The sequence below is a fragment of the Fusarium verticillioides genome, chromosome 3, assembly GCF_000149555.1.
Source record: "Fusarium verticillioides 7600 chromosome 3, whole genome shotgun sequence".
Lineage (NCBI taxonomy): Eukaryota > Fungi > Ascomycota > Sordariomycetes > Hypocreales > Nectriaceae > Fusarium > Fusarium verticillioides.
The window spans coordinates 489,046-517,039 of NC_031677.1; the positions used below are offsets into that span (position 1 = coordinate 489,046).

General features: G+C 48.5%; 14 protein-coding genes across 16 annotated transcripts; 6 read left to right on the forward strand and 8 right to left on the reverse strand.

The window, feature by feature from the left end:
* Positions 1 to 382: 382 nt before the first annotated feature.
* Positions 383 to 1,575, reverse strand: FVEG_12636 (hypothetical protein). The gene has a single exon (XM_018901986.1). The coding sequence runs from the start codon at positions 1,434 to 1,436 to the stop codon at positions 399 to 401; it is 1,038 nt and encodes a 345-aa protein (XP_018760608.1). The 5' UTR covers positions 1,437 to 1,575; the 3' UTR covers positions 383 to 398.
* Positions 1,576 to 1,881: 306 nt separating this feature from the next.
* Positions 1,882 to 4,586, reverse strand: FVEG_12635 (hypothetical protein). 3 transcript variants are annotated; one of them, XM_018901983.1, is made up of 4 exons: positions 4,378 to 4,560; positions 2,619 to 4,318; positions 2,362 to 2,565; positions 1,882 to 2,293 (listed from the first exon to the last, which is right to left on the reverse strand). In XM_018901983.1, exons 1-4 carry the CDS (start codon positions 4,497 to 4,499, stop codon positions 2,073 to 2,075), a joined length of 2,247 nt encoding a protein of 748 aa, XP_018760605.1. In that variant the 5' UTR covers positions 4,500 to 4,560; the 3' UTR covers positions 1,882 to 2,072. The 3 variants fall into 3 exon arrangements, with proteins under 3 accessions (XP_018760605.1, XP_018760607.1, XP_018760606.1); XM_018901984.1 differs by having other exon boundaries at positions 1,965 to 2,287; positions 4,378 to 4,586; XM_018901985.1 differs by having other exon boundaries at positions 2,619 to 4,560.
* A 515-nt stretch (positions 4,587 to 5,101) lies between these two features.
* On the reverse strand, positions 5,102 to 6,742 carry FVEG_12634 (hypothetical protein; the record flags this gene model as incomplete). Its single annotated transcript, XM_018901982.1, has 1 exon — positions 5,102 to 6,742. The coding sequence occupies one exon, from the start codon at positions 6,740 to 6,742 to the stop codon at positions 5,102 to 5,104; it is 1,641 nt and encodes a 546-aa protein (XP_018760604.1).
* Positions 6,743 to 7,021: 279 nt separating this feature from the next.
* On the forward strand, positions 7,022 to 9,089 carry FVEG_12633 (hypothetical protein). The gene is made up of 2 exons (XM_018901981.1): positions 7,022 to 7,384; positions 7,443 to 9,089. The coding sequence occupies exons 1-2, from the start codon at positions 7,156 to 7,158 to the stop codon at positions 9,014 to 9,016; spliced, it is 1,803 nt and encodes a 600-aa protein (XP_018760603.1). The 5' UTR covers positions 7,022 to 7,155; the 3' UTR covers positions 9,017 to 9,089.
* Positions 9,090 to 10,130: 1,041 nt separating this feature from the next.
* Positions 10,131 to 11,977, reverse strand: FVEG_17313 (hypothetical protein; the record flags this gene model as incomplete). Its single annotated transcript, XM_018906570.1, has 7 exons — positions 10,131 to 10,652; positions 10,702 to 10,797; positions 10,853 to 11,062; positions 11,116 to 11,310; positions 11,360 to 11,632; positions 11,682 to 11,712; positions 11,766 to 11,977. The coding sequence occupies 7 exons, from the start codon at positions 11,975 to 11,977 to the stop codon at positions 10,131 to 10,133; spliced, it is 1,539 nt and encodes a 512-aa protein (XP_018760602.1).
* Positions 11,978 to 12,436: 459 nt separating this feature from the next.
* FVEG_12630 (salicylate hydroxylase) lies at positions 12,437 to 13,917 on the forward strand (the record flags this gene model as incomplete). Its single annotated transcript, XM_018901980.1, has 5 exons — positions 12,437 to 12,504; positions 12,561 to 12,712; positions 12,765 to 12,826; positions 12,881 to 13,243; positions 13,300 to 13,917. The coding sequence occupies 5 exons, from the start codon at positions 12,437 to 12,439 to the stop codon at positions 13,915 to 13,917; spliced, it is 1,263 nt and encodes a 420-aa protein (XP_018760601.1).
* Positions 13,918 to 14,155: 238 nt separating this feature from the next.
* On the reverse strand, positions 14,156 to 15,865 carry FVEG_12629 (hypothetical protein; the record flags this gene model as incomplete). Its single annotated transcript, XM_018901979.1, has 1 exon — positions 14,156 to 15,865. One exon carries the CDS (start codon positions 15,863 to 15,865, stop codon positions 14,156 to 14,158), a length of 1,710 nt encoding a protein of 569 aa, XP_018760600.1.
* A 443-nt stretch (positions 15,866 to 16,308) lies between these two features.
* On the forward strand, positions 16,309 to 17,345 carry FVEG_12628 (3-hydroxyacyl-CoA dehydrogenase; the record flags this gene model as incomplete). Its single annotated transcript, XM_018901978.1, has 2 exons — positions 16,309 to 16,566; positions 16,635 to 17,345. 2 exons carry the CDS (start codon positions 16,309 to 16,311, stop codon positions 17,343 to 17,345), a joined length of 969 nt encoding a protein of 322 aa, XP_018760599.1.
* A 709-nt stretch (positions 17,346 to 18,054) lies between these two features.
* FVEG_12627 (hypothetical protein) lies at positions 18,055 to 18,857 on the forward strand. Its single transcript, XM_018901977.1, has 3 exons — positions 18,055 to 18,298; positions 18,355 to 18,457; positions 18,507 to 18,857. The coding sequence occupies exons 1-3, from the start codon at positions 18,234 to 18,236 to the stop codon at positions 18,654 to 18,656; spliced, it is 318 nt and encodes a 105-aa protein (XP_018760598.1). The 5' UTR covers positions 18,055 to 18,233; the 3' UTR covers positions 18,657 to 18,857.
* Positions 18,858 to 19,296: 439 nt separating this feature from the next.
* FVEG_12626 (hypothetical protein) lies at positions 19,297 to 20,688 on the forward strand (the record flags this gene model as incomplete). The annotated part of the gene is made up of 3 exons (XM_018901976.1): positions 19,297 to 19,425; positions 19,503 to 20,191; positions 20,259 to 20,688. The coding sequence occupies 3 exons, from the start codon at positions 19,297 to 19,299 to the stop codon at positions 20,686 to 20,688; spliced, it is 1,248 nt and encodes a 415-aa protein (XP_018760597.1).
* Positions 20,689 to 21,024: 336 nt separating this feature from the next.
* Positions 21,025 to 21,999, reverse strand: FVEG_12625 (hypothetical protein; the record flags this gene model as incomplete). Its single annotated transcript, XM_018901975.1, has 5 exons — positions 21,025 to 21,123; positions 21,178 to 21,314; positions 21,430 to 21,470; positions 21,524 to 21,696; positions 21,745 to 21,999. The coding sequence occupies 5 exons, from the start codon at positions 21,997 to 21,999 to the stop codon at positions 21,025 to 21,027; spliced, it is 705 nt and encodes a 234-aa protein (XP_018760596.1).
* A 905-nt stretch (positions 22,000 to 22,904) lies between these two features.
* Positions 22,905 to 23,942, reverse strand: FVEG_12624 (hypothetical protein; the record flags this gene model as incomplete). Its single annotated transcript, XM_018901974.1, has 3 exons — positions 22,905 to 23,198; positions 23,257 to 23,602; positions 23,656 to 23,942. 3 exons carry the CDS (start codon positions 23,940 to 23,942, stop codon positions 22,905 to 22,907), a joined length of 927 nt encoding a protein of 308 aa, XP_018760595.1.
* Positions 23,943 to 24,804: 862 nt separating this feature from the next.
* On the reverse strand, positions 24,805 to 25,647 carry FVEG_12623 (hypothetical protein; the record flags this gene model as incomplete). Its single annotated transcript, XM_018901973.1, has 1 exon — positions 24,805 to 25,647. One exon carries the CDS (start codon positions 25,645 to 25,647, stop codon positions 24,805 to 24,807), a length of 843 nt encoding a protein of 280 aa, XP_018760594.1.
* A 1,789-nt stretch (positions 25,648 to 27,436) lies between these two features.
* Positions 27,437 to 27,913, forward strand: FVEG_12622 (hypothetical protein; the record flags this gene model as incomplete). The annotated part of the gene is made up of 1 exon (XM_018901972.1): positions 27,437 to 27,913. The coding sequence occupies one exon, from the start codon at positions 27,437 to 27,439 to the stop codon at positions 27,911 to 27,913; it is 477 nt and encodes a 158-aa protein (XP_018760593.1).
* Between the last annotated feature and the right edge of the window lie 81 nt (positions 27,914 to 27,994).

The following is a 27,994-nucleotide window of genomic DNA, read 5'->3' on the forward strand; positions in this document are numbered from 1 at the left end:
CTAGATGCAGGGAAGTGACGGGCAAGTCGGATAATGGGATCTGTTACTCATCTTATCTTTTGGCGATAGCAACGATACTTAGAATATAGAGGTAACGGACACGGAACTATTCCGTAGTATCTACTTGCTTTACGGTAAGTGAACTAGAAATTGGAGATTTCTAGCATGTGGAGAAAGTGCATAATCACTATCGAAGATGCCATGAAACACCGGGGTTGGTTGAAGGTCATGTCGGCGGCATTATAAGAGGTCACAAGCTATTACGGCGGTTTGGTGCCTAGATAAATTCAGTACGAGTTTTGACCATTTACAGGGCATCAAATGCGCTGGTTAACGCCTCAATAACTCATCATGTACTGCTTTGAAAGATCAAAATGAACATGTTCATATTACCTAATCTAGGCAAGTCTCTTCTCTTGAGGCAGACTGTTCTTCTCCTCCTCCGTCAAATTGACATCGAAAATCTCTACCAAACCCTTGATACGCTCCTCTTCCGTCTCAAATTTCTTGACAACCTTGCGGTCACTACCGATTGTCTCCCTGACAGTATCCTTGAACAGGGTGAGATTTCCAATAATCACCTCCTTGTCCTCATCCATAATCATCTTGGTGCAAGTGATGTACCTGGTGAAGAATGATCTCGGGTTTGTTGATGTAAACCAAGACATGACCTCATAGTCCTGGGGTAGGAATTCTGTCTCAGTGAAGCAATACACAGGCGTCCATGTCTTTTTACTCTCCGCTGGATTGTAGCATACGTCGTAGCACCACATTTTTGTGGCGTGAGAAGGACCTGTAGCGTGTGTCTCTGAGATGGAGCGTTTCTGGATGCGGATCTCCCGGGGTGCGATGCTGAGACTCTCGAAGCCATCTTGCAGCGGGAAAGGGAGGTTAGGTCCCATGGACCCCATTCCTACATCGACGCCGTACCATTCATCGCCCAGGAACACGAGAAGAAGCATATGGTTCCATCCATCGTAAGTCGCGCTTTGGTTCTTGCGAACTTCGGGGTAGGGGCTCATGGCGCGAGATACACGACCACCACAGTTGCGCACTTCGTAGCCGAGCGAGCGAAGAGCTGTGCCGAGAAAGATGTTGTTCTCCATGCATCGCCCTCCTCGGCGTCGCGTTACGATCTTGGTGTATAGCTCCGCAGGGTCCAAAGTGACGATCTTGTGGGGATCATAGTGAAGGACGAGATTCTCAAAAGGGACATTGCATGTGTGATAGCGAGTTATGGCTTGCAGCAGAGGAAGGCCATTTTCTTTTGTCCGGGCCAGCGAGGGGTCTTTCAACACACTGTTGCCAAGGTCTAGAAACCTCTGAGGAAACTTGAGAGTTTCGAAGTAATCTTGCAGCTCAGAGGAGGTATATCGCACTCGTGCAGACTCGTCAGGGAGCTGAGTGAGGGCAGTTGGATCCTCGAGACGCGCCATGGTTTGAGTAACGGCGGCGGTAGTATGAGCGGGGTTGATAAGATAAGAGTTAATTACTTGATACAATTCGATATGCCCGATTTCAGCATAACAGCAATCTGGAGTATTATAATAAGATGCTATCCAACAATCGGACCGAAGCTCCCGGTAGATAAGAATTGGTTAATCATGAGGTAAGACCTTGTCAAGTTCGCGTGGGGTAGATCGGGGAGTTAAATCGGGCCCACTCCGCTCCAGCTTGAGCGTCTGTGCCATCCTCTCAAGCCCACCGCCGTGATACACTGACCTTGATATAGGGTGTCAAAATAAACTGAGAAAAAGGTACCCTAAGCTAATGCTGAGTTACCTAGTCTTTTTGTCGTCTCAGATCAAGGTCCTGGCATTTCTTTCTTTCCCCAGACTGACTACCGACTGGGGTCTAGCAGTCTTGTTAGAACTTCAGCACACTGGGTGATGTCTTGTCTTACTGATGTCTGAAATGTAGTGTTAATGGAAAATGCTCGAAGGTTCAGTGTCACCAAGACCAAGTGAGACTAGACCTATACTCATTTAAAGGCCTGTTGTAATTAATTGAACTGAACGGACGGTCCATCATGAGGTACCCAAAATTGCTATATATTTTTTGCCAAACTCGCCTCATCCTCCACAAGGAAACCCATCCCACAGACCATTCACAAAACTCATACCATCAACAGGTGATTGATTAAAATGATCAAAAATTGCCGGATCAAACATTTCCGACGCAAAAAGCTGAAAAGGATCCATGTTATCGAGATCAAAAGACATGGCGTCCGCAGAACCAGTAGAGTTTGACCCATTGTCGTGAATCGAAGCTGACGCAGCATCGGGACCTGTTTCTAAGTGGGGGGGGGGGAGAATTGTTAATGAAATGAACAGAAAGAAAGGAAGACTGTTGATGACGAACCTCTTATGCCGCACATTCGCGAGAGTCTACGGACGTATTCCAGACAGCTCAGCACGAGACTATTCTCGTGATCCAAGTTGAGAAATATCGTCTCTGCTTTGCCGAGGAGGAACCTCATGTGACTGGCAGATGCTTCGTCTACGACAGTGTCTCCATGCTGTGCCCAGAGTAGTCGTCCGCAAATCACCAGTGAAGCAGTGAATACTTGATCAAAGAATCAGCAGGCCACTCAAAACAGACTTAAAATGTAAGCTTACCGTAGTAGAGCGTGAAATACCACACTCCGAGGTTATTCTTGCTCGTTGCATCTACAGTGATGACGGAGTGAACAATGTCAATTGTTAGTTGTGCTGAGCGAATACATTCATGCGCCTCCGCCATCGCGAGCTGTATCAAGTACGATGAAGCGTCATTCGCTGCGTCACCTTGTCGGAACAAGTGTAGAATCGTAGCGCTTAGCAGTGGTTTATGGATCAGAATACTCAGATTATGATACCTCATCGTAAGAATAACGCGAAGTCTGTTCGCTTTTGTATTTTGCAGGAGAACATCCGACTCGACATCGCATAATTGAAGATGTGGGGGAAGATTCGCAGCCCAAAGTCGGAGTTGCTTGCGGAGTTCGCCTGAGGCTTTGAGATGGGCCATCTCATCGAGCTCTGAGTCGTGATCGAGATTTGCGCCGTACTGGATGACCAGAGACTTGCTCATCACCTGGTACATCCTAAACGACACGGCCAAGAAATCACCAGGCAGATCGGCGGCATTGCCAGAAGTCGCCGGTGACCTACCAGATGAGGGCTCTCGCCTCATCATCTGCTCATCTGGTATGCTCGCGGGTCTCCCCACAGCCGTGCTTAGTACCTTGTCAAGGCAGTATATGACCACCCAGGTCCGACGACGATACTCTTTCTGTACAGGATTAAGCGCCCTCTCTGTGGACTCGGCATGGAGTCCTAGCGCCATAGCCGACCGGATAACGAGGCCGTAGTTGTTCCAGGCTTGGACAGAGCGTGAAGTTCCCTGGCAGTGAAGAACGACCAAGATCAGATAATGAACTATCTCAAGGCTTATGACGCGCTTCGATAGCTCATTGCAGAGACCCATGGCTCTTTTGTAGAAGATGTTGGACCTCTCGAAGCGCTTCTTGGACGACGTGGTGTAGTCCCTGTCAAAGTTGCTCGCCATGGCGAATACCATGTTCAGAGTTCCAAGCCATGTTCTGCGAGCTCTCGTGAAGCCGTTGAGTCTGCATTCATTGTATGTTTTCCTCATCGTTTCCTCGTGGATGAAGGGGAAGACAACACCGGCTGTATCGAAGTACAGATCGAGTAGAGTGTCCATCTCCTCGACAGATGGCAGGGCGGTAGGTAGTGAGTCAAACGGCGTCGCTGTGCCTCCGAGAGAACTTTTGCTTTGGGAGACACTAGCTACAACACTTTCTCCTAATACGGAAGCTCTGTCGAGCCCCGACGGTGCGCCCGGTGAGTCGTGCGCGACCGCGATGGCGCGGAGAAGCAGTTGCGTAAAGTTAATGTTGGAGGCTTCGCCATAGAACGCTGATGTCTTTTCCTCGACAAACGTCATGGCCATCCCATTGGGGATGCCTTCCTCGTCCTGAGGTTCTTCCAGGCTCGTAGCACAGGTCCCCGTACGCGCTCCAGAAGGCGCTGACGCTTTGGTCGGCGCAGTCGGTGCAGGCGAGGGCATAGAGGGGCCGGCATTGATGGTCCCATGGTGACATGGAGAGGTGTTTGCGTTAGTACAAGGCGAGAGATGACCCTTGAGAACATCGTTCAATCGCTGGAGATTATGCTCGACAGAGCTGACACGCTGTTCGAGGTCGGTGACGTAGTCCTTGCGAACAATGACATTGGTGGCAGAGTCACCAGGCTCGTACATGCAGTCGAAGCCAAGGCTCAGGCACGAGGAGCACGAAGGGCGCTGTCCATCGCATCTATGGTGATGTCAGCCTTTGTTGGGGAAACGATAGTACCATTGGGTGGCATGGTATACCTCGACTTGCGTGAACGACAGGCATTACATGCTAAGCCAATGCGTCTTCTCTTGTTTGTCGGTGGACCCGTCTCAGATTGATTCTGCTCCTGGTCTGATGGTCTCCTAGGCTGTTCTGGCATCACGCACGCACGAGAATACAAAATGTGGGGCTGGGAAATGCGAAGGGAAAGGGAGCCGGCGATGCCGGATTCGTCGGGGAAGCGAGCGAGACTGGGCAGTATTATAGAGAGGTTCACGGGACCTGGCGGGGTATCTCGGCCAAAAACCCGGTCTTATGCGATACGTTATCGGGATCCAGTGGAGTCTAGGCTCTAAACCCCATGACTATAGTGGGCTTGTGGCTTGGATTACTGGCAAGATGATTAGTTCAGGGCATGCTCAAATGCCAGCCCAGGGCCAGGCTCGTGAAGGAGCTGAATGCTTTATGTGACGCGGAGTCGGCGATACATGCACATTGGACTATAATCTCTTATCGAGTACTGTGCCAGAGTGACATTTAAATGATTTCCTGTTTCCTATCAGACTTATCTCTTTACTGATTGCTGCCTCAAGAATTGAAACTAAGCTATATAGGGTAGCGGATCGGTCTTTCGAGCATTGCACTTGCTACAAGCCATGAACTAATAGTTATCAGCGGCATCAATATACATATATAAATAGACTAGGAGATTCCTCTATCTGTAGTAGTTCTGAGATCTTTTTACAGAAAAAATCTATGCTTTCAGTCATTTGCCTTTCCTTCTGTCCCCCTGTGCCCCGAATTGACAAGCTTCCAAAATTTCAGACCATCTTCCCATGAATTATCTTCACAGACATCAGTCTTACCATCACGTCTCCATCTTCTCATATCTTTGGGATTCTTAGTCCCCCAGTTGACTTCATCGCCATTCACAAACACCGCAAAGCCCTCATTCCAACCCTTCAACCACTTTTTCTCCTGGTCGTCCAGACCATTGGTATACCCGCACCCCCATAACCAAACAGGTATATCAGTGAGATGTGTAACTCCCCACTCAGATGGAATCTTTTCTGCTACACAATCAAGTCTTCTCTCAAATCGATAACGGAAAACATCTCTACCGGCTTCGAGACCACCTGTGAACAAGGCGTTATGGAAGCCGCGCTGAAGATAGTGGACTTGAATATTGGCGTAGACGCGCCCGAAAAACTCCTCCCAGTTCTTGTACCCCACTGGTAAGTTCTCCGAGGATCCGCAGTAGTGTTCCATGATCTTTTGGGTGACTTCTGGGGAGAAATCTGCCAGGAGTCTTTGATATACGGCCGAATAAGACTCTTGAGGAGTACGCCAGCGACAGTACATGATATGCTCACTCTCGCACTCTCCGTTCATCAGCCTTATTCCGCGAATCTTCATTCTTTTGGCGAATTCCCCATTGTTGATCTTATCCATCAGGTCAAGAGGATAGAAAGCGTCATCTGCTAAGACGCGAAATTCTGATATTCTCATTCCGATTTGGGCTTGGACGAGTCTATCATGAGGAACGGCTCGGAGACTGGCCAGTTTCTCATCATATGAAAGATCCAGATTGATACCGAGCCTCCTGAGTAACTCGTCACACTGTAGTTGTTGATCCTGTAAACTTTTGGGCATGACACCTGTACTGTTGGAGAACATTGCCACTCGTCTTATGATTGCCTTTTCTTCCGGAACGCGGAATAGCTCATGAGCCAGTTGTTGAAAGGTCGAGTATGCGCCAGCCGAGTAACCTGCTACTGTGATATTCGAACGGTCACCGCCAAATAATCTTATGTTCTCGTGCGTCCATTCCAAAGCTAATCTTTGATCCCATAGACCATAATTTCCCGTAGCTTCTCCATTAGAGCTCGCTTCGGCGGCCAATGCCTTGCTCGCGAGGAATCCGAACACATTGAGCCGATATGATGGTAAGACCATGATTGCGCGGAATGCAGATTCGTTCAAAAGTGAAACTAGGTCTTCTGGCTTGGTGTTGCTCGTACCGACTTGGAGGAAACCCCCATGGATATAGAAACACACTGGCCATCCATGTATGGGGGGAGGACCAGCAGGCACCCAGATGTTTAGTTGGAGACAATCTTCGCTGACGACAGAAGGGTCGGGCGTGTTGCTACTGGGAGGCTGGGGGCAAATCTTGGTGCCATCTGTGAACTTCCCTGGCTCGGTTGCTGTGCCGTATCGGTAATCCTTGGGGAGCCGCCGGGGGACACGGAAGCGCCACTGTCCGACCGGGGGCAGAGCGTATGGTAGACCGCCAAAGTAGTGCACGGCTGGAGAACCGTGGGAGGTTATGGTTAAGCCTTTGATGTGACCTAGGGATCCTGCATTGAAGATGTAGCTCTCTCGGCTGTAGTTGTCAAACATGGTGATCAAAGTGGAACGCAATAACCAGGGCAAGGATACAATTGCATACGCGATTAACGGACTCTAATATCAGCTATCTAATTATTGTTGGGGCTTCGCTTTTACTTGGATCAGCAATTCGACCAGCTAATACCCTCGTTTGTTCGTCAGCGGATCAGATGCCGAGTCTGTCGGAGCTACTTTTACAGGCCGATCTTGCGTATCCGATCTCCCGCGTTAGCTAATTCCACGTCAGAGGAATCACAAGTCGGCATTTTACGAAGTGACCCGCTCGGTCCCCGCCGATTCCCCGATAGCGCTTCTCAACATTTGGGACGAGTCTCTCAGGCTTGACTTGAAGCCATTGAAAAGACGCCGCAGAGTCTGCCTCAGCATGTTCACGGCATATCCTCGTCTGATCTAATCTGTCGACAATGACCATCATTCTCCATCGTTCAGACTTTTTTGAGGCTATCCTCAACCATGAGGGATCCTCGGTCGCTGTAGTGGAGAACGAGTCTGGCGCAAGCTTCTGCTACAGTTCATTGCTTAATAGCGTTGCGCGCGCCAAAGAGCAGTTACTGGCCAAGACGGGGAAATGCGACACTAGTGTTTCTGGCGAGAGAATTGCTTTCTTGGTGGAGAGTGGCTATGAATATGTTGGTATGTCTCTCCTCGCTACCACCGTCTCTTGTGTGTCTTAGCACTAATCCGGCCCTAGTGACACTCTTGACCATTCTCGCTTGCAACGCCATTGCTGTGCCATTGGCCCCTTCTTTCCCTGCGCCTGAACTAAGGTACATCATCAATAACAGCGAGGCCCTTGCTCTCATCTCTTCAGCCAAGTATGTTTCCAAGGCCGAGGAAGTACTTGCCGAGGGCTTGGACAACACCCCCTTGTTCTGCCAACTCGATGGAACGCGAAATATCTCTGCGATTGAGGAGGAAGTCAAGTTGCGCGACTTCTCAGATGAACCTCGCGGCGGCATGATGCTCTTCACCTCGGGAACTACTGCACGACCAAAGGGTGTCGTTCTGTCCCAGACAAACCTCACAGCTCAAGCAAAGTGTCTTCTAGAAGCATGGAAATATGCTCCCAGCGATAGACTCTTGCATGTCTTGCCACTTCACCACATCCACGGCACCGTCAACGCCCTGCTCACCCCGCTGCTGGCAGGCAGCAGCATTGAGTTCATGTACCCGTTCAACGTGAACTCAGTCTGGACACGACTGGCTGCACCCTTCTTAGAGAATGAACAAATAAACGGCCACAGTGAAAAGACCAATGGTGCTCAGAAAGATGAGACAAGAGTGCCCATCAGTTTCTTCACCGCGGTCCCCACCATCTGGTCTCGAATGCTGAAAGCACACGATTCTTTATCACACGATATGCAAGCGGCCGGCAAAATAGCGGTGTCGCCAAACAACCTCCGACTCAACATCTCCGGCTCAGCAGCTCTCCCGAAGCCAATCCGCGATGGTTGGATACAACTGACCGGCGGAAACGTACTCCTCGAGCGCTATGGAATGACCGAAGTCGGAATGGCGCTCTCTTGCGGTCTTGAGAATACCGATCGCGTTGACGGTTCTGTAGGCTGGCCGCTGCCGTCAGTTGAGGCGCGGCTCATGGAAACCGACGACGAGACTGAAATTCAAAGAATCATTGAGCACGGCGCTGAGATCGATGCTCACTCTGGAAAAGAGCGCATTGGAGAGATTCAGCTTCGTGGGCCCACTGTCTTCACTGGATATTGGCGCAATCCCGAGGCCACTGCCAAGGAGTTTACGACTGATGGATGGTTCAAGACCGGCGATATTGCCATTAGACGACAAGTCCCGGAATCTGGTCTCGGGAAATCAGGCTCCTGGGCAAAAGGACCAGCATACTTCATCCAAGGCCGTCGCAGCGCAGATATCATCAAGACGGGCGGCGAGAAGGTTTCAGCCCTCGAGGTCGAGCGCGAGATCCTCGCCCTTCCCGAAGTCGACGAGTGTGCCGTTGTTGGTCTACCCTCTGAAGCCTGGGGACAGAAAGTCGCAGCTGTGATTGTTCTCAGCAGCAAGGTTGGTGGATCGATGAGCTTACAGAGTCTGAGGAGTGCGCTGAAGACGAGGATCACGGCGTACAAGATTCCCCAGGATTTGGAGATTGTCGAGTTCTTGCCACGGAATGCTATGGGGAAGATTAATAAGAAGGAATTGGTCAAGAGTGTTTTTGGAGAGGTTGAGAAGATCAGGAGAAGAAGTATTGATCTTCAAACAAAGCGGCCTGTTTTGAATGGGCAGCGCGGTTAGATTGTATGGAAGGGGGATATGTATCAAATCAAATTTGTATAATTTAGCCTTTTATTTGCATGTATGTTCAGCCACGTGAAGGGCCCATTCCTTGACTTGACCTGAAAGTAAGCAAACCATGAATGGTACTGGAACACTCCACAATAGATGATTTAGAGACCATCGGCTTAGAAAACAGATCAGCCGATGTATTTTCTCATGGCAGAGGCTTATAACGGAGCACGCTCCTATAGCGGATGAATATAGTATGTAAATGGCAGACACTCTATTTCCTATAATAAACTGTGAATCTGCTGAGCCGCTCCGAGCACCTTCTCCTCTAGGTTCTCTCTGCTGGAATAAGCTCATAGCCACAAATCTTAACTATAAATAACACTTTAAGCCTATAACTTAGGTATTAATACTATAATAATTAACTAATAACTATAGTAAAATACTAATATTATTAAAACCTAAAAAATAACTTATTTACTTATTATTATAGGCTATAAAAAGCTCTAATATATCTTTTAAAATAACTAAATATAAAATAATAATAAAGTAATATAATAATATATATACTTAAATAAAAGCTTATTTATATAATAAATCTAAATAAATTCTAGTAATAATATATTAATAGAATTCCTTTTAACTTTAATAATATTAAAGATTATTAATAAACTTTTAAAAAAAAGGATAGCTTTAAAGCTATTAAAAATAAAAAAAATAAAATTTTTAAAGCTATTAAATTTAAGGAATAAAATAGGCTTTTAAATAACTTTATTTAGTAGTTAGCTATTTTTAGTATATATACTTTTACTTATATTATTTAAAGACTTTTTTAAGAGATTAAGAAAGCTATTAAATAAAAAAAAGAAGTACTAAAAGCCTTTTTTAATAATAAGGCTAGATATAAAAAGACTATAAAGTTAATTAAAAGAAGAAACTAGGAGTAGATTAAGTCCCTGATTAAGGTATAGAAGGCGATTTGCTAAGAGGAACTTTAAGAAAAGCTTAACCTGACTGAAGAAAGTTTTGTAATAATATATATGTCGGTGCTATTAGGGCTAAGAGAAGGTTTAGGGCAATTAGAAGGTGGTGGTGGTATTGAGTTTATGAGTCAGTTATAAGGTTAGAAAATACACTTCGGTTTTAACACAATGGGCACCTTCTCCTCTTCAAACCTTCGCCCAACAATCTGCAAGCCTACATGACGCCCGCCCATCGTCACAGGATCATATAACCGCTGATTCCAGGCATCGACCTCATTCCGTGGGACATGCTCCCAGAAACTCCCATCATTTTCACCCCTGGGCGCCTTTCCCGCTGGGAACGTCAAGGCGGTGTAATCTAGCAAGTTGAAAATCTTGGTATACCCTGTCCAGCGACAAGACCCGTGAGGCACTGCGGTATGAGGCATGGTGGGGACTAGTAATACATCGACAGGACGGCTAGTAGGTGATCGTTTGTTGTCCCACATATCATGGTAAGCCTCTTGGATGGCAATCTTTCGCTTGTTGAGTTGCCAGTACTCAAAGACTGAGATTGGCTCGCCGCGGTTGACAAAGGCTTGGATCTGCGGGATGAATGGTTCACCGCCTGCTGAGACAGCGCTTCGGATATCTTCACCCCCATCGGCGGAATAATAACCATCCTGTTCCGAGTTGGTCACTGCCGATTCATTGCAACGGAACTTGACTTACCATGATATCTATAATGCTTGAGTTCAAGCTCGAATCCCATTCTATAACCTCATGGCCAGCAGCTTCCAACTTTGTGACCAGGTCTCTGAACACACTCTCGATGGGTGGGTGGACCTTAAACCATGCCGTCATCTAGCATAGCTCCAATTACAAGCGGTCTCGTCGAGGTGGCCTGGAAGATACCGTCTCTCCATGGGACCGGCGGCAGCTGGGGGTCTATCGCCCAAGGTTCAGCCTCAATCGCTAGCTTGGTCACGAGTTTGAGACAGCTCAGAGATCTCGCCATGGGCCCTACAGCTGATGGAATGTGCTGTTGCCCTTCAAGTGTCACTTCAACACCACGATAAGATAACCGACCACTCTAAGATTTTGTCAGAGTGTCTTTCGGGCATGAGGTGATTCATGTCTACTTACACTCGGCTTCAAACCCCAAAGACCATTCATGTGGCACGGAATTCGTATAGAGCCACCAATGTCTGTGCCCCAGCCGATAATGGAGGCACCCATTAATAGCATAGCAGCCTCTCCACCGGAAGAGCCTCCAGGAGTGAGCTTTGGATCTTCTGGATGAGTTGTCAGCCCCCAAAGAGGGTTGTTAGTTTCGCACCACTGGTAGCCACGTCAGAAGGCAAGATCTACAAGGTTACATATCACGTACCATGATGCTCTGAGGGAGATTCGTTTTTGCGATTATGACAGCCCCGAGTTTCTTCAATGTCTGTACAAGGGGTGCATCGCTCTCGGCCGGTGAAAATGCCTTTGCGACATAGCCTAATGTCGAGTCCAAACCCCTGATGTTGAACTGATCCTTTACCGTGACTGGAACGCCGTGGAGTGGGCCCATCAGTTGACCGTGCTCTTGCTGAAACTCATCAAGCTGTGTAGCCTGCTCAAGGGCATCATCAAAGCATATTTCCGTCAAGCAATTGGTCTGTCGGTATTAAGCAAAGTCTCGGCAGAGTTTTTGGGAATCAATTTACCTGTTTCTGCGCTTCGCAGGCTCTAGAGTGACTGTTAGCGTTGAGGAGTCTGTAAGTGTGATGTCGCCTTGCCTTCTAATGTACGCATGGATGACTTCAACAGCGGAGACTTTTCTATCTCTGAGGAGGCTTGTCAAAACATCAATATCGACCGTTTCGAAGGAGATTCCATCAGATGGAAATTTTATGTCTGATTTCAAGTGTTTGTCAATTCGCGCGTCTCGAAGCGCCCGTTTCTCTGTAACAACTTCAGTCCAGGGTTTGTGCACCTTGGTTGTGTCCTTGCTCGTAGTCATCTTGAAGCGATTACAATTGTTTCTATTCGATCTACAAATGTCAATGAGTTCACTTGACGGCTCTTTCATCACTCACTGCGTCCCGCTGACCCAGTCTCTCGATTGCGCTGCATCTTATCTCCAACAGCTGATTCTGGGGCAAAAGCGCCGAGAGCCGATGCCGTTCTTGCCCCGCGCTTATTTGACCATCCAACTGAGAGAGTTCTAGAGTCTCAGGGAGCAGATGACGATCTTCATATACCAGCTCGTTGAACCACTGCATAATTATTACCCAAGACAAGGCATCACAACATCACATAACTACAGTCAGTTATCCCAAGACCAAAATAAAGGCACAATGGCAAAGCCTTCTCGCAATGAATTCCATGTCGCCATCGTCGGTAAGAGTGCCTCACATGTCCCATTTAGGCTGGTAAGGCTAACTCTACAGGTGCCGGCATTGGCGGCCTCGCCTTAGCCATGGCTCTGCACAAAAAGGGCATCTCATTCACGCTCTACGAAGATGCAAAGGAATATTCGGCGGTGGGGTAAGTGGCTTGTCTCGCGTTCCCTCAAACCATCGCTAATGATCATCATCTTCCAGCGCTGGCATCGGCTTCGCCCCTAATGGCATGCGCACGATGGATCTCATCGAACCTGCTTTCCGGCCTCTTTACGAGGCCATTTGTGTAGGAAACAAGGGCGAAGATGCACAGGACATCTTCTTCGAGGGTATGCTAGTTGAAGAGGGTCTCGGTAAGTCATAAAATCGCTTGCAAAGCTGAATCGCTTGCGCTGACTGCACAAGGTCGTGATAAGCCTTGGTACGGCCATTCTGGATGGGGTCACCCAGATTACGTCCGAAAATCTGTAAGCATATCCAATTGAAATGAGAGGACCATTGGTGCTAATGATATGCTTCAGGCGCATAGAAAGACACTTCTCGACATCATGACTAGCTTCATCCCGATCGAGAATGTCAAGTTCAACAAACGTCTTACGAATATCGAACAGCGGCCTGACGGCGTCACCCTGTCATCTCAAGATGGCACCACAGCCGAGTGCTCAGTTCTTGCTGGTGCCGATGGCATCAAGAGTACAGTTAGAGCCAACGTTCTTGAACACTACCCCAACCAGATCGCGCCCGTGTACGCAGGCGCCTATTGCTATCGTGCTGTCATTCCCATGGCGGAAGCCTACGAAATTCTTGGCGACCTCACCGACGTTGCAAAGATCTATTTCGGACACGGGCGCGGCGCTGTTACCTATCGCATCTCAGGAGGCGATGTGAGTCTACCATTCTCAGACAGCGTTGTACTATTGCTAATAAATCTGTGTGACAGGAGTTCAACTACCTTCTTTGCGTTGACGATTCCCTCGACGGTTGGAAGCTCGAGGGTGCTGTTACGGAGACCATATCGCACGAGGCTATGATGTCTGACTTTGAGGACCCGCGCATTGACGATCGCCTCAGACAGCTCCTTACCAAGGCCAAGCCTGTCAAATGGGGCTTCTTCCACCATATTCGTACAGCTTCATACTATCGTGATCGCGTAGCCCTAATCGGCGACAGTGCTCATGCCTCGCTACCTTTCCAAGCCGCGGGAGCAGCCCAGGGTCTAGAAGACGCTCTGGTCCTGTCCAGCATCCTTTCAGAAGTCGCCAAGATGCCCGAGCGCGGCGCAGATCTCGCACCTTTTATAAAAGCAGGCCTATCTGCCTACGACTCCGTTCGACGTCCTCGTGCGCAGAAGCAGCTGGAGCAGGCTGCTGAAGTTGGGCGCATGATCTTCTTTCAGCATGAGGAGGCTGGTGCGGACATGGACAAGATTCTGCCTAGATTGCAGCAGGGAAGGTTCAACTGGCTGTGGTTTCACGATACGAATGATGATGTGAAGGAGGCTATTAAGAGGATGCAGAAGCAAATCAGTGTAGGTGGGCCGTCTGTTGCTAGGATATGAGGTCTGGAACTTTCGTGAGGAATAGTATTTGCTGGAATATGATGACAGAGATTTTAGGAAGTAACGCAGTTCGATCCCAAGGCTCGTACGGCAGATGTAAAACATAAACTGGCTTCATACCAAAGTTCTAACAACTTGAGAGATCTGAGACTGTTCTAGTGCACTGCCAGTATAGTTCTGGGGGGCCATAGGATAAGAATCGACTTTTTACTTCATCGTGCTAAGCTAGAGACTCCTCTCATTGATTTGAAAACATCGTGAACTCATGATGGCAGAACGGCACCGGTGGACTGTTCCACTTGGGCGAGTACTCTTCCTTATCATACCGCACGACCGGTCCAAGAACACGTAAGTCAGACCCAAATACGGAATCCGAGAAGTGAATATAGTGCTTTTCGTCCTTGATGAGCTCGCTCTTTTTCCCCCAAGCATCCAAGATGGAATAGTACAGAGGTGCAACGTGCACGTCACTCGACCAAGTTGGGAACTCATACTTGTCGCTGATCTTCTGAACCACCTCCCTTTGATACAGGCGAACCTCTGAATCCAGAGTCGCCATATTATAGGCTGTAAGTGAGGCATGGCCATGGTATGATCCACCAAACTTGGCACGATCTCGAATACCGCACATGATGGTCAGGGCAGTTAGGATACCTGTAGACATGTCTGAGATAGGCAGACTGGGCAGGACACCTTGGCCTTTGGGAAAGCCAAACGATTGGCCCATGACATACGAGCTTCCCGCCGCCGCGTCTGCTACCTGCTGCCACCCAGGTCGCTCGGCGTAGTAACCATCAGGGCCATAACAGTTCTCATCCACATAGACGACACCCCTGCCTCGTTTATTTGCCAGTTCAAGCGCAGCTTCAAGACCGAAACCTCTTCGGGCCAATGATCCCAGGCGGTAGCCCTGCAAGATGACATCGGCTTGCTCAAAGAGCTGCATCAGCTTCTTATGATCGGCTGGGTCTTCGAGATCCAGGTCGATGGTCTTCTTGCCAGCCATGAGGGAGGAGGGCTGAGCTGGGGTGTAGTCCTTGAGTTTGGACGAGTTGACGCGTATGACCTCAGCACCCAGAGATGCGAGGGCGGCACCGGCAGCTGCACCAGCTATGATGCGAGTCAACTCCACAACTTTAATACCAGCGAGTGGTCTTTTGTCCTCGAGGACGGGAAAGGAAGCAGGTGCGAGGGTTGCACAATGAGATTTTTGTTTGTAATTGACCAGAGGATGTCGTGAGAGAGACCTGCCCATCTCCGTTTGACGCCATTCTTCAGGAGAGTAGACGATTGACCCCGAAAGACCCTTCTCCACCACCAGCTGCTCAATTTCTCGGGCACGATACTTACGAACTCGTTCCTGGATGAGCTCATACGCAGCATCGTTGGTACGAATCTCACTGTCGAGATCTTTGCCGATACCAAGAAGGGCCAACACCTTCCACGAATCAAGCGAACCGTGAAGCTGGAACCACACGCCGCTATCAGCAGTCTCATAGATGGCCGTTGCGCGGTACACGAGTGGCGAGTTGGAAGCACGGTCCTTGTCCCACTGCGGCACAGTGGGCAGTTTGATCACCTCTGGGCCTGTGACGCCATCGATATCGACAAGTGCTGCTGTAGCGGGGTAGAGGCCAGCGTGGTTGACGTCGATATCTATTTGGTTGTCGGTGGTGACCCCGCGAAGGTGAAGGATCTCGAGACCGACTATACCGACCATTGCATGTAGGACTGCCGTGACGGCTTGAGACTTGATTGGCCCTGGAATACAGGGCAGATCATCGCCGTGGAAGTTTACCCCGCTGAGGAGAGCCTCATCTTTGGTGAAACCGGGTGTCCTTGCAGCAAAGATGCGTAGTATCCGTTCGCACTCTGCTGGAAGTGGACTGAACTCCGAGTCGACAACAGTTCCTGCACCGTAGGTCTCGTTGGAAGTCTTGGTAGTCATTGTGGTGAGTTGCAACAGGTAGTCTAGGGTAGTGAACCCTAGGTTATAAGTCAAGCTCGGGTTATGCTTCGAAGTAGGAATGGCTGGTCACGTTTATCGCTGCAGCTCATTCACAACAGACCAGTTGTACTTCAAGTAATGGATAAAATGATTGTGCATTTCGGTATTTACAGGTGCTCAGGCTCTAAATTGTCGTTTATCGCCTTTGTCGGCCGTGGTCGGTCCGTAAATTTGGAATCCGGTATCGCTTCCGCGGACTTGCCCCGGCTCACACCGAGTTTAGTTGGTGCAATGGATACACCGGAGTGTCAGTTAAGGTAGTGAGTGAAGGGGAGAGTAATTAACAAGTAATCAATTCACGTTATTTATCGACAGAACTCAAAAGTCTTGTCCGGTTCGTGAGAAATCACTAACAACTCGTCAATTCTTCCTAGGCATTCGAGATGACGCAAGAGATACGTACCGTAGCGATTGTTGGATGTGGAGTGATTGGCATGGGATGGGCAGTTCTGTTCCTGTCAAGAGGTCTGAAAGTTATAATCTCAGATCCTATGGAAGGAGCTGAAAATGCCCTCAAGGGATATTTCGAGCAGTCACGGTCGTATCTAGAAGGATTTGGAGACTATGATAAGCTTGTGTCCAACTATGAGTTTGTTCACGACATTGCATCGCGGCTAGCTGAGGCCGACCTTATTCAGGAGGTAAATATGCTCTTTACACTCTATTTCTTGTATCTACAATGGCCATGACGCTAACTGATGTCTTACAGAATGGACCCGAGAGGCTAGAGTTCAAAAGGGGTCTTATTGCAACATTAGACAAGTATGCTCGGCCAGGCGTTGTAATAGCATCGTCCTCATCAGGTCTGCCATCTTCGGAATTCATACAGCAGTGCAAGCAGGATTCCACCCGTGTCCTCATCGGACACCCTTTCAACCCACCTCACCTCATTCCCCTAGTCGAAGTGGTGCCTCATCCCGGCACAAGCAGCGAGTCTGTCAATACCGCATTGAACTTCTACAGATCTGTTGGCAAGAGGCCGATCCTTCTTCATCACGAAGTCCCCGGCTTCGTATCAAACCGCCTTCAGGCCGCGATCAACAATGAAGCGTATAGTCTCATCAGCAGGGGCATTGTCTCTGCAGAAGATCTCGATGCAGCTGTCACGTCTGGGCCTGGACTTCGCTGGGCTCTGACGGGCCCGATTGCTACGAATGCTCTTGGTGGCGGAGGCGGACCTGAAGGTTTTTCACAGCGGATGGAGAGACTTGGGCCGGCGATTCGTGGATGGGAGGATGATATTCTGAAGCATAGATTTGACTGGAGTGAGCAGAGGATGTCGGCGCTTCAGGAGAGTGTGAATAAGAGCCTGGGTGCTGTTAAATGGGATCAGCTGGTGGAAGAACGAGACTTGGTACTACTCCAACTTTTGGCTGCGAAGCAGAAGATGGCCTCTATGTCAACACCCTCAGGTCACTGATGAGACCAGTCAGTAAGCCGTCCATAAATAAATAGTTTATTCGTTTCGTTCTGCGCTCGAACTCTCTGTTAACTTGTATAAGGGTTAAAGTGTCTGTGACGACCTTACGATCAAACCAAAATTCAACATTCAGGTTATGAACTTAGATAGGCAGTACTGCTTAAGGTGATGCCAGATAGATGATTGGTGTAGAAATACAAGATAAATTATACGGGTACTTGGCTGTAAAATTACTGATATATTGCAATACGAACGACTATCCCGGGCTTGGTCCATCCACGAACTTTATCCCCCACAGGTTCTCCATATACCAAACGTTAAGTGGGTTGATGCTTGAGCCATAGCTCTCGGCCAAATCTCCTTGGATTTTATGTATCATATCATGGACTTTGGGACCCAAAAGCTCGACAGAGGTAACACTACTTTATATTTCATCCTGTTGAAGGAAAGATAGACAAACATGAAGCTGATATCCCCCCGGCTGGCTGTATGTTTCCATGATTTCTCAATTCATACTCACATATATGTTCAAGTCCCGAGCACTATAAAAATGACAAAACTGCGCGATTTAGCAGCACGGCAGATGGAAATGACGATCCACTTCTCTCAGGAAGAATAATTAGGGAAAGGCAATTGTGTGGGGACTGCACACAGACGTCGTGGTTGGCATCAAGGATTGGATCGATTCGTGTCCCTGTTGCAGAACATCACATGGTGCCTTCATAGTACGCAACAAAAAGAGAACAGCAAGTAGTCTCAAACTTAAAGGGGCGGTGGCGATGTAGCGGATGCAAAGTGATTATAGAAGGAGGATTCTTTGCCTTCTCAAACTGAATCCAGGCTTTGATCAAGCAGTATTCTCTATCATATCACCTCTCCCAAAAGAAAATGACGATGCCAGTAACCATTAAATCACTCGTTCTCAGCCTGCTGCTCGCCCAAGCGGCATATGGGTATGTTCTTCCACCAAGTCCCTTAGATTTAGAGCGATACTGATACAGCCGATTAGTAAGGACCATAGCAGTCACAACTGCTGCCTATACACTCCCGAAGGATGGATCCCGGTAAACGATTGGACCGAGGCTGTGTGTGCCATGCGCTGGGGCTCTGTTGTAAGTCTCTGAATTGATCACTGAGAAGATGTGTTGACGATGTTGTCAGGCGACCTTTGACGGCGTTAAGTGCATCCAGAAGCCGGGCAACGTAATCAGCGGTGATGACTTTTATACTGCGTGCAAGCTGTATGGAGAAACTCATGGTTATGGACCTGATTGGGCGAAGGGTGCAGGGTATCGCGGTACTTGCTCTTGAACTTGGACATGACACTGGGACGAGGCTTACATCGATCACCACAACTTTACCATTTAACTGCTGATCTATCAATCCACTGCTAGAAGTCGTAGTTAGAATATATTTATCGGGCTATACGACACCACTGCGGACATCCAATGACATTGCCAGCGGATCACGCATACCTAATATATATGGACTAAAGTGCTAGGGTTGCCAAGCTACATAAGCGATATGCTGTCAAGTTTGTAGATATGTCCGACCCATCAACGGCCATGACATGCTCCGCGTTACAAAAGACACTAGGGGATAATATAGCCTGATTCTAGCATGACCTTTGCTGAGGTTATTCCAACACCTTATCTTAAGCATTTAAATTTTCTTGCTCAACGAGGCGGCATTAAGCCCCAGTCTATCACGGGGTCGGCGCTAACGGTACGGAGATATTAGTGGCTCACGAACTGCTGCTAGCTATGAACTGGCTTTCTTTCGGGCTCGGTGTTAACTTAGATCGGTGATATCGGTGTATTCTCCACGCAAGCTTTTCAGTGACTTATGCGACTTGTCTCAATCTTCATTTCTGACTATAAATTTCACCTACAGCTTTCACAAACAAGCTATCTTTAACTAACTTTAAAATACGACAATTGGTAGTACTTCGATGGACCCAGACACTGAGCAGATGAGGGTTGAAAAGCCCAACCACGAACAACCCAAACCTAATACTGAATTCCCAGATGGAGGCTTCAAGGCTTGGTCCGTCGTCGTTGGTGCTTTCTGTGGGTTGTTTGTCAGTTTTGGCTGGACTAATTGTGCACGTATCCTCCCCATATCGCTTTGCTTCCAAATCGCTAACTAGAAATCCAGGTTGGGGTCTTCCAAGCCTACTACGAAGCAAACCAGTTGCAAGACTTGTCGCCCAGCACTGTATCATGGATACCCGCCATTTCTATGTTCATAATGTTCATCACAGGACCTTTCGTCGGTCGAGCTTTCGATAATTATGGTCCGCGCTACCTCCTTCTTGCAGGTACACTACTGCACGTCTTTGGGTTGATGATGGCATCTATATCATCTCAGTACTACCAGTACATCCTCTCCCAGGCGATATGCAGTCCCCTGGGTGCAGCCATGGTTCTGTATCCCTCATTCAGCTGTGTCACAACATGGTTTCGACAAAAGCGTGCCTTGGCCCTTGGAATAACCGCTAGCGGCTCGAGTCTCGGCGGTACGATTCTCCCCATTGTCGTGAATCGACTGATTCCAAGAATTGGCTTTGGGTGGACTATGAGAGCTTGCGCCTTCTTGTTGCTTGGTCTGCTTCTCGTGACGAATTTGACGGTTCGATCGCGGGTTGCGCCTCAGCCAAAGGAGGCGGGCATCATAGCGTATCTCCGGCCTTTTACATCGCTCTCGTTTATCCTTACCTCGTTGGCGGGATTCTTCTACTCCATGGGAATGTTTATACCCATTACTTTCATGGTAACCTATGGAGAACATGTCGGCCTTTCAAATAGCATGGCTGGGTACCTGGTCTCGATATTCAATGCATCAAGGTGAGTCTTTTCCGCCGGCCACAAAAGCGGCTTCAAATATCTGGAGATATGATGTTGACTGCAACAGTGGAATCGGGCGTATTCTACCGGGATATATAGCAGACAAGGTTGGCAGCTTCAACGTGTCAATAGCAGCTGCGACTCTTTCGACGATATTCATGCTCGGATTGTGGCTGCCCGGCCATAGCCGTGAGTCAGCTATTGCTTTTGCCGCCTTGTTTGGATTCAGTTCAGGCACATATACCGCCATCAGCCCTGCCTTGATAGCGCATATTTCGGACCTTGAAGAGATAGGCACTCGTTCTGGGACCATGTACGCGTTTATGTCTGTGGCTGCGCTCACTGGCAGCCCAATTGGGGGGGCTCTGATCTCGAGCGCAGGCGGGAGCTATTGGAAGCTACAGGTTTTTGCTGGCTGTATGCTCGGTGCAGGGACGGTGTTTTACGTCCTCGCGAGACTGTACATTACCAAGGGCAGGCTTTGGGAAAAGGTGTAACACTTGCTCTGGTAAAGTGTGATTCGAAAAACAGCAAGTTGGGATGTGTAGAAGCTATGGCTGCTGCTCGTTGGCACCTATAGGTCATTGACAACACCAGTTAGCGTAGCCATCCAGAAGTGTACAGAGGTTCTTATGTACAGTATAACTGATATGCAGGGACCTAAGCCGTAAGGTGGCTTTTGCTGAGTTTATTTTGACACTCTATATTTAGGTTTTCTTGCTCCTCGGGGCCAAAGAACGGTTGCAGCTCATAATAGTGATGAAAATGATATCTTGTGTGTTGCTCTAACAAATCCCGTCCAGAGTCTCATTCATCATCTTGGTGCAATCCACTCACTTCTTCTCCATCCAAAAGTCGAACCAGTCCACAAAGCTCTTAAAGGTCGCCTCTTTAGCCCACTTCTCATAAGGGTCAGTCAAACGGGCTCGCGACTGGGCCAAAATGTCAGTATACGGGCGTTTTTTTGAGTTATTAGAAAGACTCACCGCAAAGCCATGTCCAACGTTAGCAAAGACTTGCATGTTGAACTGCTTGTTGTTTTCTGTGAGTATCTCGATAGTCCTGCTTCTCTGCTCTGGTTCAAAAAGCTTGTCTGTGCTGGGCACCGAGAAGAAGATGGGGGCTGATACCGGTTAGCTTGCTTTAGTTGAACTGGGGTGTAAACTCGCCTTGGACGTAAAAGACGTCGCTTTCCTTGAGAAACGAAGGATGGGCGATGGCGCCGACTTTACAAATACCGTCGGCAGACAGTTGCTGGCAAACGAAGCGTGCACCCCAGCTAGTACATGTTGAGTCAGTCAAATGGAGGCTTAGATGATGGTGGGCTCATACCAGTAGCCGACACAAGCAAACCTGACGTCCTCGCTGCTGCCGTACTGCGCCTTTACGGCCTTGACCCATCTGGCAGCAGCATCCTCAGACGCCTTGAGATGCTTGTTCTTCCATGACTCAAAGTCAAAGTTTGGATCGCTCAGCGGTGTCAACGAGTGTTTTGTTACAGGGTCCTAAACTGTCAGTCTGGTGCACCTCGCAAAGTGTAATCCAGGTCTTACACCAAGGAAGTAATCGACACCAAGAGTGAGGTATCCGCACTCGGCGAAAGCGTCCATCATGAGGAAGCTGTTGATATGCAGCCCGAATGCATCAGGAAAGAAAAGAAGAACGTTCCCATTGGACTTGTCGGGATGGGGTTTGGCGACATAAGTGTCGATACCGTCGATCTGGATGGTAGAACCAGTAGCGTCTCCTGAATGAAAGGATCCCTTGAGACAGCAGATGTCTGCAGGTCTGGCGAGTACGTTATCCATTATCGTTGATAGTATTGACTGTGTTTTCTTTTTCTTTACCTTGATTCCGGAATGAGGCTAATTTTGGCTGTGAAATATAGTTTAGTTGTTGCCGGGATCATCGGGAAGTTCTTCCCGATAAGTGGATGACTTGTTCCTTATGGCGCGGTGTTGCGGGGCAGCTCCAAGTGAACGACAACCGGTTACTGATCTGGGCCAAGACTACAGGAGCAGCAGACTTTTACTACCTGCAACAAAGAAACTAGAAAGTTTCAGCTTATAGCAGCAGGTCAGCCTTGTGCTCACGTAGCCTTGTTTTTCCGAGATGTCTTCAACGCCTCGCAGTCATCTTCGCCGCCTTCACGAGTAGTTCAAACCAACTAAAGGATCACCGAAGACTAGGACGGCTGAACATGGCAGAAGCTGTGGTGGATAAAGCAACATCTCCCAATATCAGGAATAATGACCTTGAAATGGATCACTTCGTCGACAGGGGCATGATATCCCAGGCGCAAATCGCATACGGGGCTCAGTTACTGCTAACATCAGATACGGATCAATAGCTGCCAAATTCTTCCTGGCCTTGCCCTGCCATAATCCCCTCGTCCCAAAAACGCAAATGCAAGGTAATCCACATACTAAACAGACATTGTCCTCCTGCACCGGTCCAGGCACCCACTCGTGAGTGCATCATTCGTATCACTGCAGAAAATTAGCTAGCTATGTATTGAGAGTAGATGTTGTTAGACTTACCATGATGATCCCTGACACATCCTGATCAGACATGCGCCAGATTGCTTAGTGGAGGCTATTGACGACTAGTCTCAAGAGATGGCTGTCTTGCATCATGGTTCTGAATTTCTACAACGACTTGCACTGTCGCCATACCACAATCAAGAAGCGTCTAGTTTTGACCTTCCAAAGCTTTAGTCCTCATCGCGCTTTCGCTTCTCACCATGCGGTTCCGATGGTGACACCAGATCAGGTCGAGCTAGGCCAGGTTGTGGAAAGTACTCATGGCCCGCCAACTGGACCCGGACGCGATCCGCAAAGGTCGAGTACGGTTCAAAAGACACCACTACGTAATTGACAGTGGGAAAGACAAAGTCCTCGATGGTGCGGGTAGGGACATCCAGACTGTCGAGAAGCTGGTGGGGGATATCCGCCTTGTAGACGTAAGCATTTGTCAGATCGTTCATGTTCGTGACGAGGAGGCGTGCCTGAAGAATAAAAAGTTAGTTAATCTGTTACGTATCATGGGAACTGAACGATGCTAACCAGAAATGTTCCCTCCGGAGGGGTGAGGGCCATGCGATCCTGGAGTTGTGCTAAGCTCAGCAGGAGGCAAACAATGTACGGGTCGTGTCGCCAATCTGTGAGAGTCACTTGGCGATATTTAATGTCGCAGATGCGTTGAAAGGGGTCATTGTTGACGCCGCCGGGACCAGGTTGTGCGTTGAGCTTCTGCTGACGCTCCTTATCGACGTTGTACTTGTAGTACCCAATGATGGGATTGGCGTCCGGGAGGCACATCTCCTTCTTGATGCAGTAGATGCAGATGTTCGAATCACACAGGGGAACTCGGTAGTGGCCATAGCCAAAGTAGAGGCGATAGTCCGATTCGCTACAAATATTAACCAGGCTTGTACAGTTGCGTTCAAATAAGGTTGTACATACTGGATAAAAGTGATGGGAGTTAGCTTGTTACCAAGGAGAAGCTCCTCGACCCAGAAATGCTTCATATCCGCGAGGTTTTCACGAGCGAGTCTCAACGCCGACTTCGTCATCTGTTCGTCCTGTTCGGTATCAAGAATGACATATTCAGGTGCATCGTCAGCTTCGACTTGCTGGAAGATGCAGTTGACGACGTCAAGATGATGCACAGTCCAGAACTTTGGGTGCTTAACGAAGCCGGGATGCTCAACGCTAAGGCTGTGGAAGGATTTGGAAGTTGTTTGAGGCATGCTGTCGAAGGTGGCTTGTTTTCTGATTTCTGTCTTCTTCTTGAGATGTTGTGGAAGGTGGAAGAGATGGAAGAGGTAGAAGGGGATTTAAAGGAATGAGTCTCAGAATGGCGATCTAGGTAGCTGAAGCAGGGCAAGGCCGCACATGACACTGGCAGTCGACTTGCACGTAACGCTAAGTGTATAGAGGTAACGGTACTTAAGCACATCTGACCAGGCCAACACTCTTAGACTCACTGTGGTTTCTCCATCCGCATATGTGTAAGGCAGTGTCAACAAATGAACACCGCTAACCATCAGACTGAACAGGGCGTTCAACCGGTTAATACGTGTCTTCCTTTTCTCACTACTTTATGTCAGTCAGTGGGAACTAACAGACCCTGGAATATCCTAATTCGCTGTGTTCAGCCGCTTTTGTGAACATGATGTTTTCCGAATCGTGGATGTGGCTGTTGTTAGTTACTTCCATTGGTCAAATGCCTTTCCCTGGCATAACACAGCTCCACCTCGACCCCCAATATTGTTACCCTTGGCCTATACAGGGAGCTAAAACACGGCCTTTGTACAATCCAAGGTAATAACAATCATTCAGTTCAGTATCACAGAGCTCTAAGTGGATGGGTGGTCAGGTACAATGCCCAGTCTACTACTGGCACAGCCCGACAACTGGCTGAACAAGATTGTAGAGCATCCCCAAATCTCCTCGACATCGAGCCATGGCAAGCGCCATACATGAAACGCTTCTTTGAACTGGGACACGTAAACCACGGCTAAAGAGTTCTCTACAGAATTAATCATGCCCACTAGTCTAGTCTAAATGAAGTTCAGGAGTCAATCATGGGTCGTCAAAGGTAATAATAGTTCATCTCCCCATTTGCCTCATGTACTCCGCCAGCTGGAGGACATTCTTAACGATGCATTTCCTATCAGGTTGTCGTTCCAGATCCAACCATCGTGTCGCTGTTACCTTGATAGCTGTACGTGGGACTATCCCATTCTTCAAATCATCGAGGTGGTCTGCGGTGACGATAAAGTGAAATAAGCACATGTAATGCTGAACAGTGCTGATATCGAATATGTCATCGCGGGCGGTGTCCCCTTGGCGAGAGGATAGTGCGGCAACAGCCTCGCAGGTCATTTGCCCGAGTCGCTCATCGGACACAAATGGTAGGTTGGTATTCTCACACACATCGAGTCGCCGTTTGGCCTCTATCAAGACGACCGAGTTTTTAGTCCTTGCTCCGGCACGCGATATCACAGTAAGTCCTCCATTGTCGATTGCTGTGATCTGTTTGTCCTTGGCCTGGATGAAATGCCTCTCCGGCTGACGGATCTCAACAGGCGTGTCTAAGCCGGGGTCTTGAGTGTATAAGAGGATATGAGTGATGGCGAAGAAAGCCAGCTCAACGGTGTAAGCCTCAACCGGAAGATACGCCGAAGGTCTCTGTACGGAAGTAACTGAGTCTGTTGCAGTAGTGTAAGATGATCCTTGGCTCGATTCATGGTCCTGACTGGAGGTTGCGATGCACCCGGAATCTATATTCCCCGGATGGGTTGTCTGTAATCTCACCCGCCCAGAGGTACGCTGGTTGTCTTGCGGTTCTTCCTTGTTGACCTCGAGTCTTTTGACGTCTCTCAGCGCTACCCAGAATCTAGCCAAAGTTGCGCCCACTTCTGGCTCTCGTACAAGGGCGTGCTGCCGCATAGTCTGATGATCCGAGGCCAGATCCTCGATGAATGCTGCTATCTGTGCATTTTCTTTGCCAGGTTTGAGCGTTTCACGTATGGTAAGTTCGTAGTTGTCCAATAGCGGAAAACAGTCGTTGACATCTCTGTTCACTATAACGTGGCACGCCTTCAAATGCTGGGTGCTCCATCTACTACCAGATCCTACTGGTAGATTCGATAGTGCTTTGCGTCTTTCGCGTTTTTCATGTACTGCCGCTCACTTCTTACCGTATTAAAGTAATAAGACGACATGTCTAGGTCCACATGTGCTTGTCGACAAGATGTCTACATTGATGGGATGGGAATCTTAGCAGTACAATGGTCAAATGGACATGCATGGCGCGGTACGTTGGTATTTAAGCTCAGCAGAAACAGCTTGCTTCAACTAGTTTGTATTCTGCCTGTTGATACGATTTTAAATGATAATTTCTGCTTACGTTCTTCATTTGCTTTGCTCTATTGCAATGCTGGTGCAAACTGACTAAGTAAATGATACAACATCACGTAATCTGCTTCGGAGCAAACACAAATAGATGGAAACGCAACAAATATCTTCGGTTTGAACAAATTGAGCATTTGGTTTGAGTATCTGGTTTCGAGGCGTGCCACAAACGACACGTATTTTGTTGCAATTATGTTGAATGCGCGCAAACCCAACATACAGACAGACAGATTTCCTTGCCTCAAGCGAGCTCCATTTGCCAAATCGGCTTTCCACGCCCAGGCAGCTTTGTCGCCATCGGCCGCCGTCCATCCCAGGGGTCATATGTCTTGGGAAAGGCTCCTGAAGCAAGTCTCAACTGTCAGGTCTGAGGCTACCTTAGTAAATATCTTACCATAGTTTTGGAAGTCGCAAGTCTGTGGCGTTACAGAGTGTACTAGAAACTAAAAGAAATAAAGATATTCTCAGTGGCCTTTTGGTACTTTATGAGGAAAACCAGATGCAGTTACATACGTGCACTGTTCAGCTTTGTTCAATAAATGCTCGAAGCATTGTTCAATCAATTGATATCTGTTCCTTAGATACCACTGTCTTATCTATCTATCCGACTGTGTCGCGAGCCGCGTGGTGGTTGAGCAGTCCTCCTACTACCAAGGCTTTAGCATAAATTAATGGGAACACTCTACTGTAGCAGACTTCGACCATATTGCTTACAGACTTTGAGTCAAATACTGATAGAATCTTGGATAAATAAAACGGAAACAAAATTGCTACAGGATTGTACGAATAGCTATTTGTAAACCATTAGGTATTGTGTGCTGGTAGCATACGAACAAACAGCGTGTTCGCGACAGACGCGTTCAGGAGAACTTGGTAAGAAGAAAAGAGCTCCAGGACTGTTAAGTAAAGTATGCTCTCATATGAGTAAGATGCTGTAACTGCTCCAGCAGTGCCGTATGCTCCGGTGTCTGTGTGCCATTGGTCTGTCTGCTGTGAGTTCTGAATTTCTGATATGGCTGCCACTGTCACAGACCAAGAACAGTTCTCGTTTGCAACTCACAGTGACAGTGGAACAAGAGATCTGGGGCAAAGGGATCAACAAGTTCCAGACCAGATCGCTCTCTTCCCTTGACTCTTCTCTTCCTCCATCACACTCTACACCACAACCTCAACCTCAACCACAACTCAAGATCACCACTATCATCCACCACATCAACAACTTCATTAAGAGCTAGCGCAATCTCTATCAACCACCCGGTACATTCCGCCATCATCACAGTCTCGCAAACCCAACCCTGCTGACACAGTGACTCACCAGAACATCATGCCTACCGTCCCGGTCATCTCCTTCTGCGCCGTAGGTCAAATCGGCTTCTGGAAGTCGGCCCTTGACGGAGTAAAGGAAACCTATCCTAATCTCCGCAACGACGCCCCCCACCGCTCGCCAACCTACCTCCCACCACCCCTCCCCGTGCGGGAGAAGATGCGCGACATCTACCGCTTTCAATACGCTGTAGATCAAAGCATTATCTTCCTCCGGGACAACGCTACCAATATCGAGGAGGTGATGGTCCTTCGGGTCATTGAGTGGCTTGCTAGGATTCAGCGAGACGATACCGGTCGCATTCAGCGACTCATCTGGACTCTTGACCCCGAGCGCTTCTTTCGGGAGATCCGCGATGGCCATGTACATCTTGCCGATGGGCATGCTGCCCTGGGCCCTGCCCCCAGTGCTACTGCTGATGCTACTGCTGGCTCGAACTCTGGTTCCAATGCCGGCGATGCTGTTGGCGGTAACTGAGTTGACCTACTGGAGTGAAACAAAGAGGCTTGTACCCCCTGGGAAATTTCATTTCGAGTATGAATGACCGTCTGTAGGTAT

Bases quoted from the DNA above. Each gene is read 5' to 3' on its own strand.
- FVEG_12636 (XM_018901986.1), bottom strand. From the start codon at position 1,436: ATGGCGCGTCTCGAGGATCCAACTGCCCTCACTCAGCTCCCTGACGAG.
- FVEG_12635 (XM_018901983.1), bottom strand. From the start codon at position 4,499: ATGCCAGAACAGCCTAGGAGACCATCAGACCAGGAGCAGAATCAATCT. The intron at 4,319-4,377 runs GTATACCATGCC...ACATCACCATAG, and splicing joins TGTCGTTCACGCAAGTCGAG to ATGCGATGGACAGCGCCCTT. The intron at 2,566-2,618 runs GTAAGCTTACAT...TCTTTGATCAAG, and splicing joins GTATTTCACGCTCTACTACG to TATTCACTGCTTCACTGGTG.
- FVEG_12633 (XM_018901981.1), top strand. From the start codon at position 7,156: ATGACCATCATTCTCCATCGTTCAGACTTTTTTGAGGCTATCCTCAAC. The intron at 7,385-7,442 runs GTATGTCTCTCC...ATCCGGCCCTAG, and splicing joins GAGTGGCTATGAATATGTTG to TGACACTCTTGACCATTCTC.
- FVEG_12627 (XM_018901977.1), top strand. From the start codon at position 18,234: ATGACGATGCCAGTAACCATTAAATCACTCGTTCTCAGCCTGCTGCTC. The intron at 18,299-18,354 runs GTATGTTCTTCC...ACAGCCGATTAG, and splicing joins CTCGCCCAAGCGGCATATGG to TAAGGACCATAGCAGTCACA. The intron at 18,458-18,506 runs GTAAGTCTCTGA...CGATGTTGTCAG, and splicing joins CCATGCGCTGGGGCTCTGTT to GCGACCTTTGACGGCGTTAA.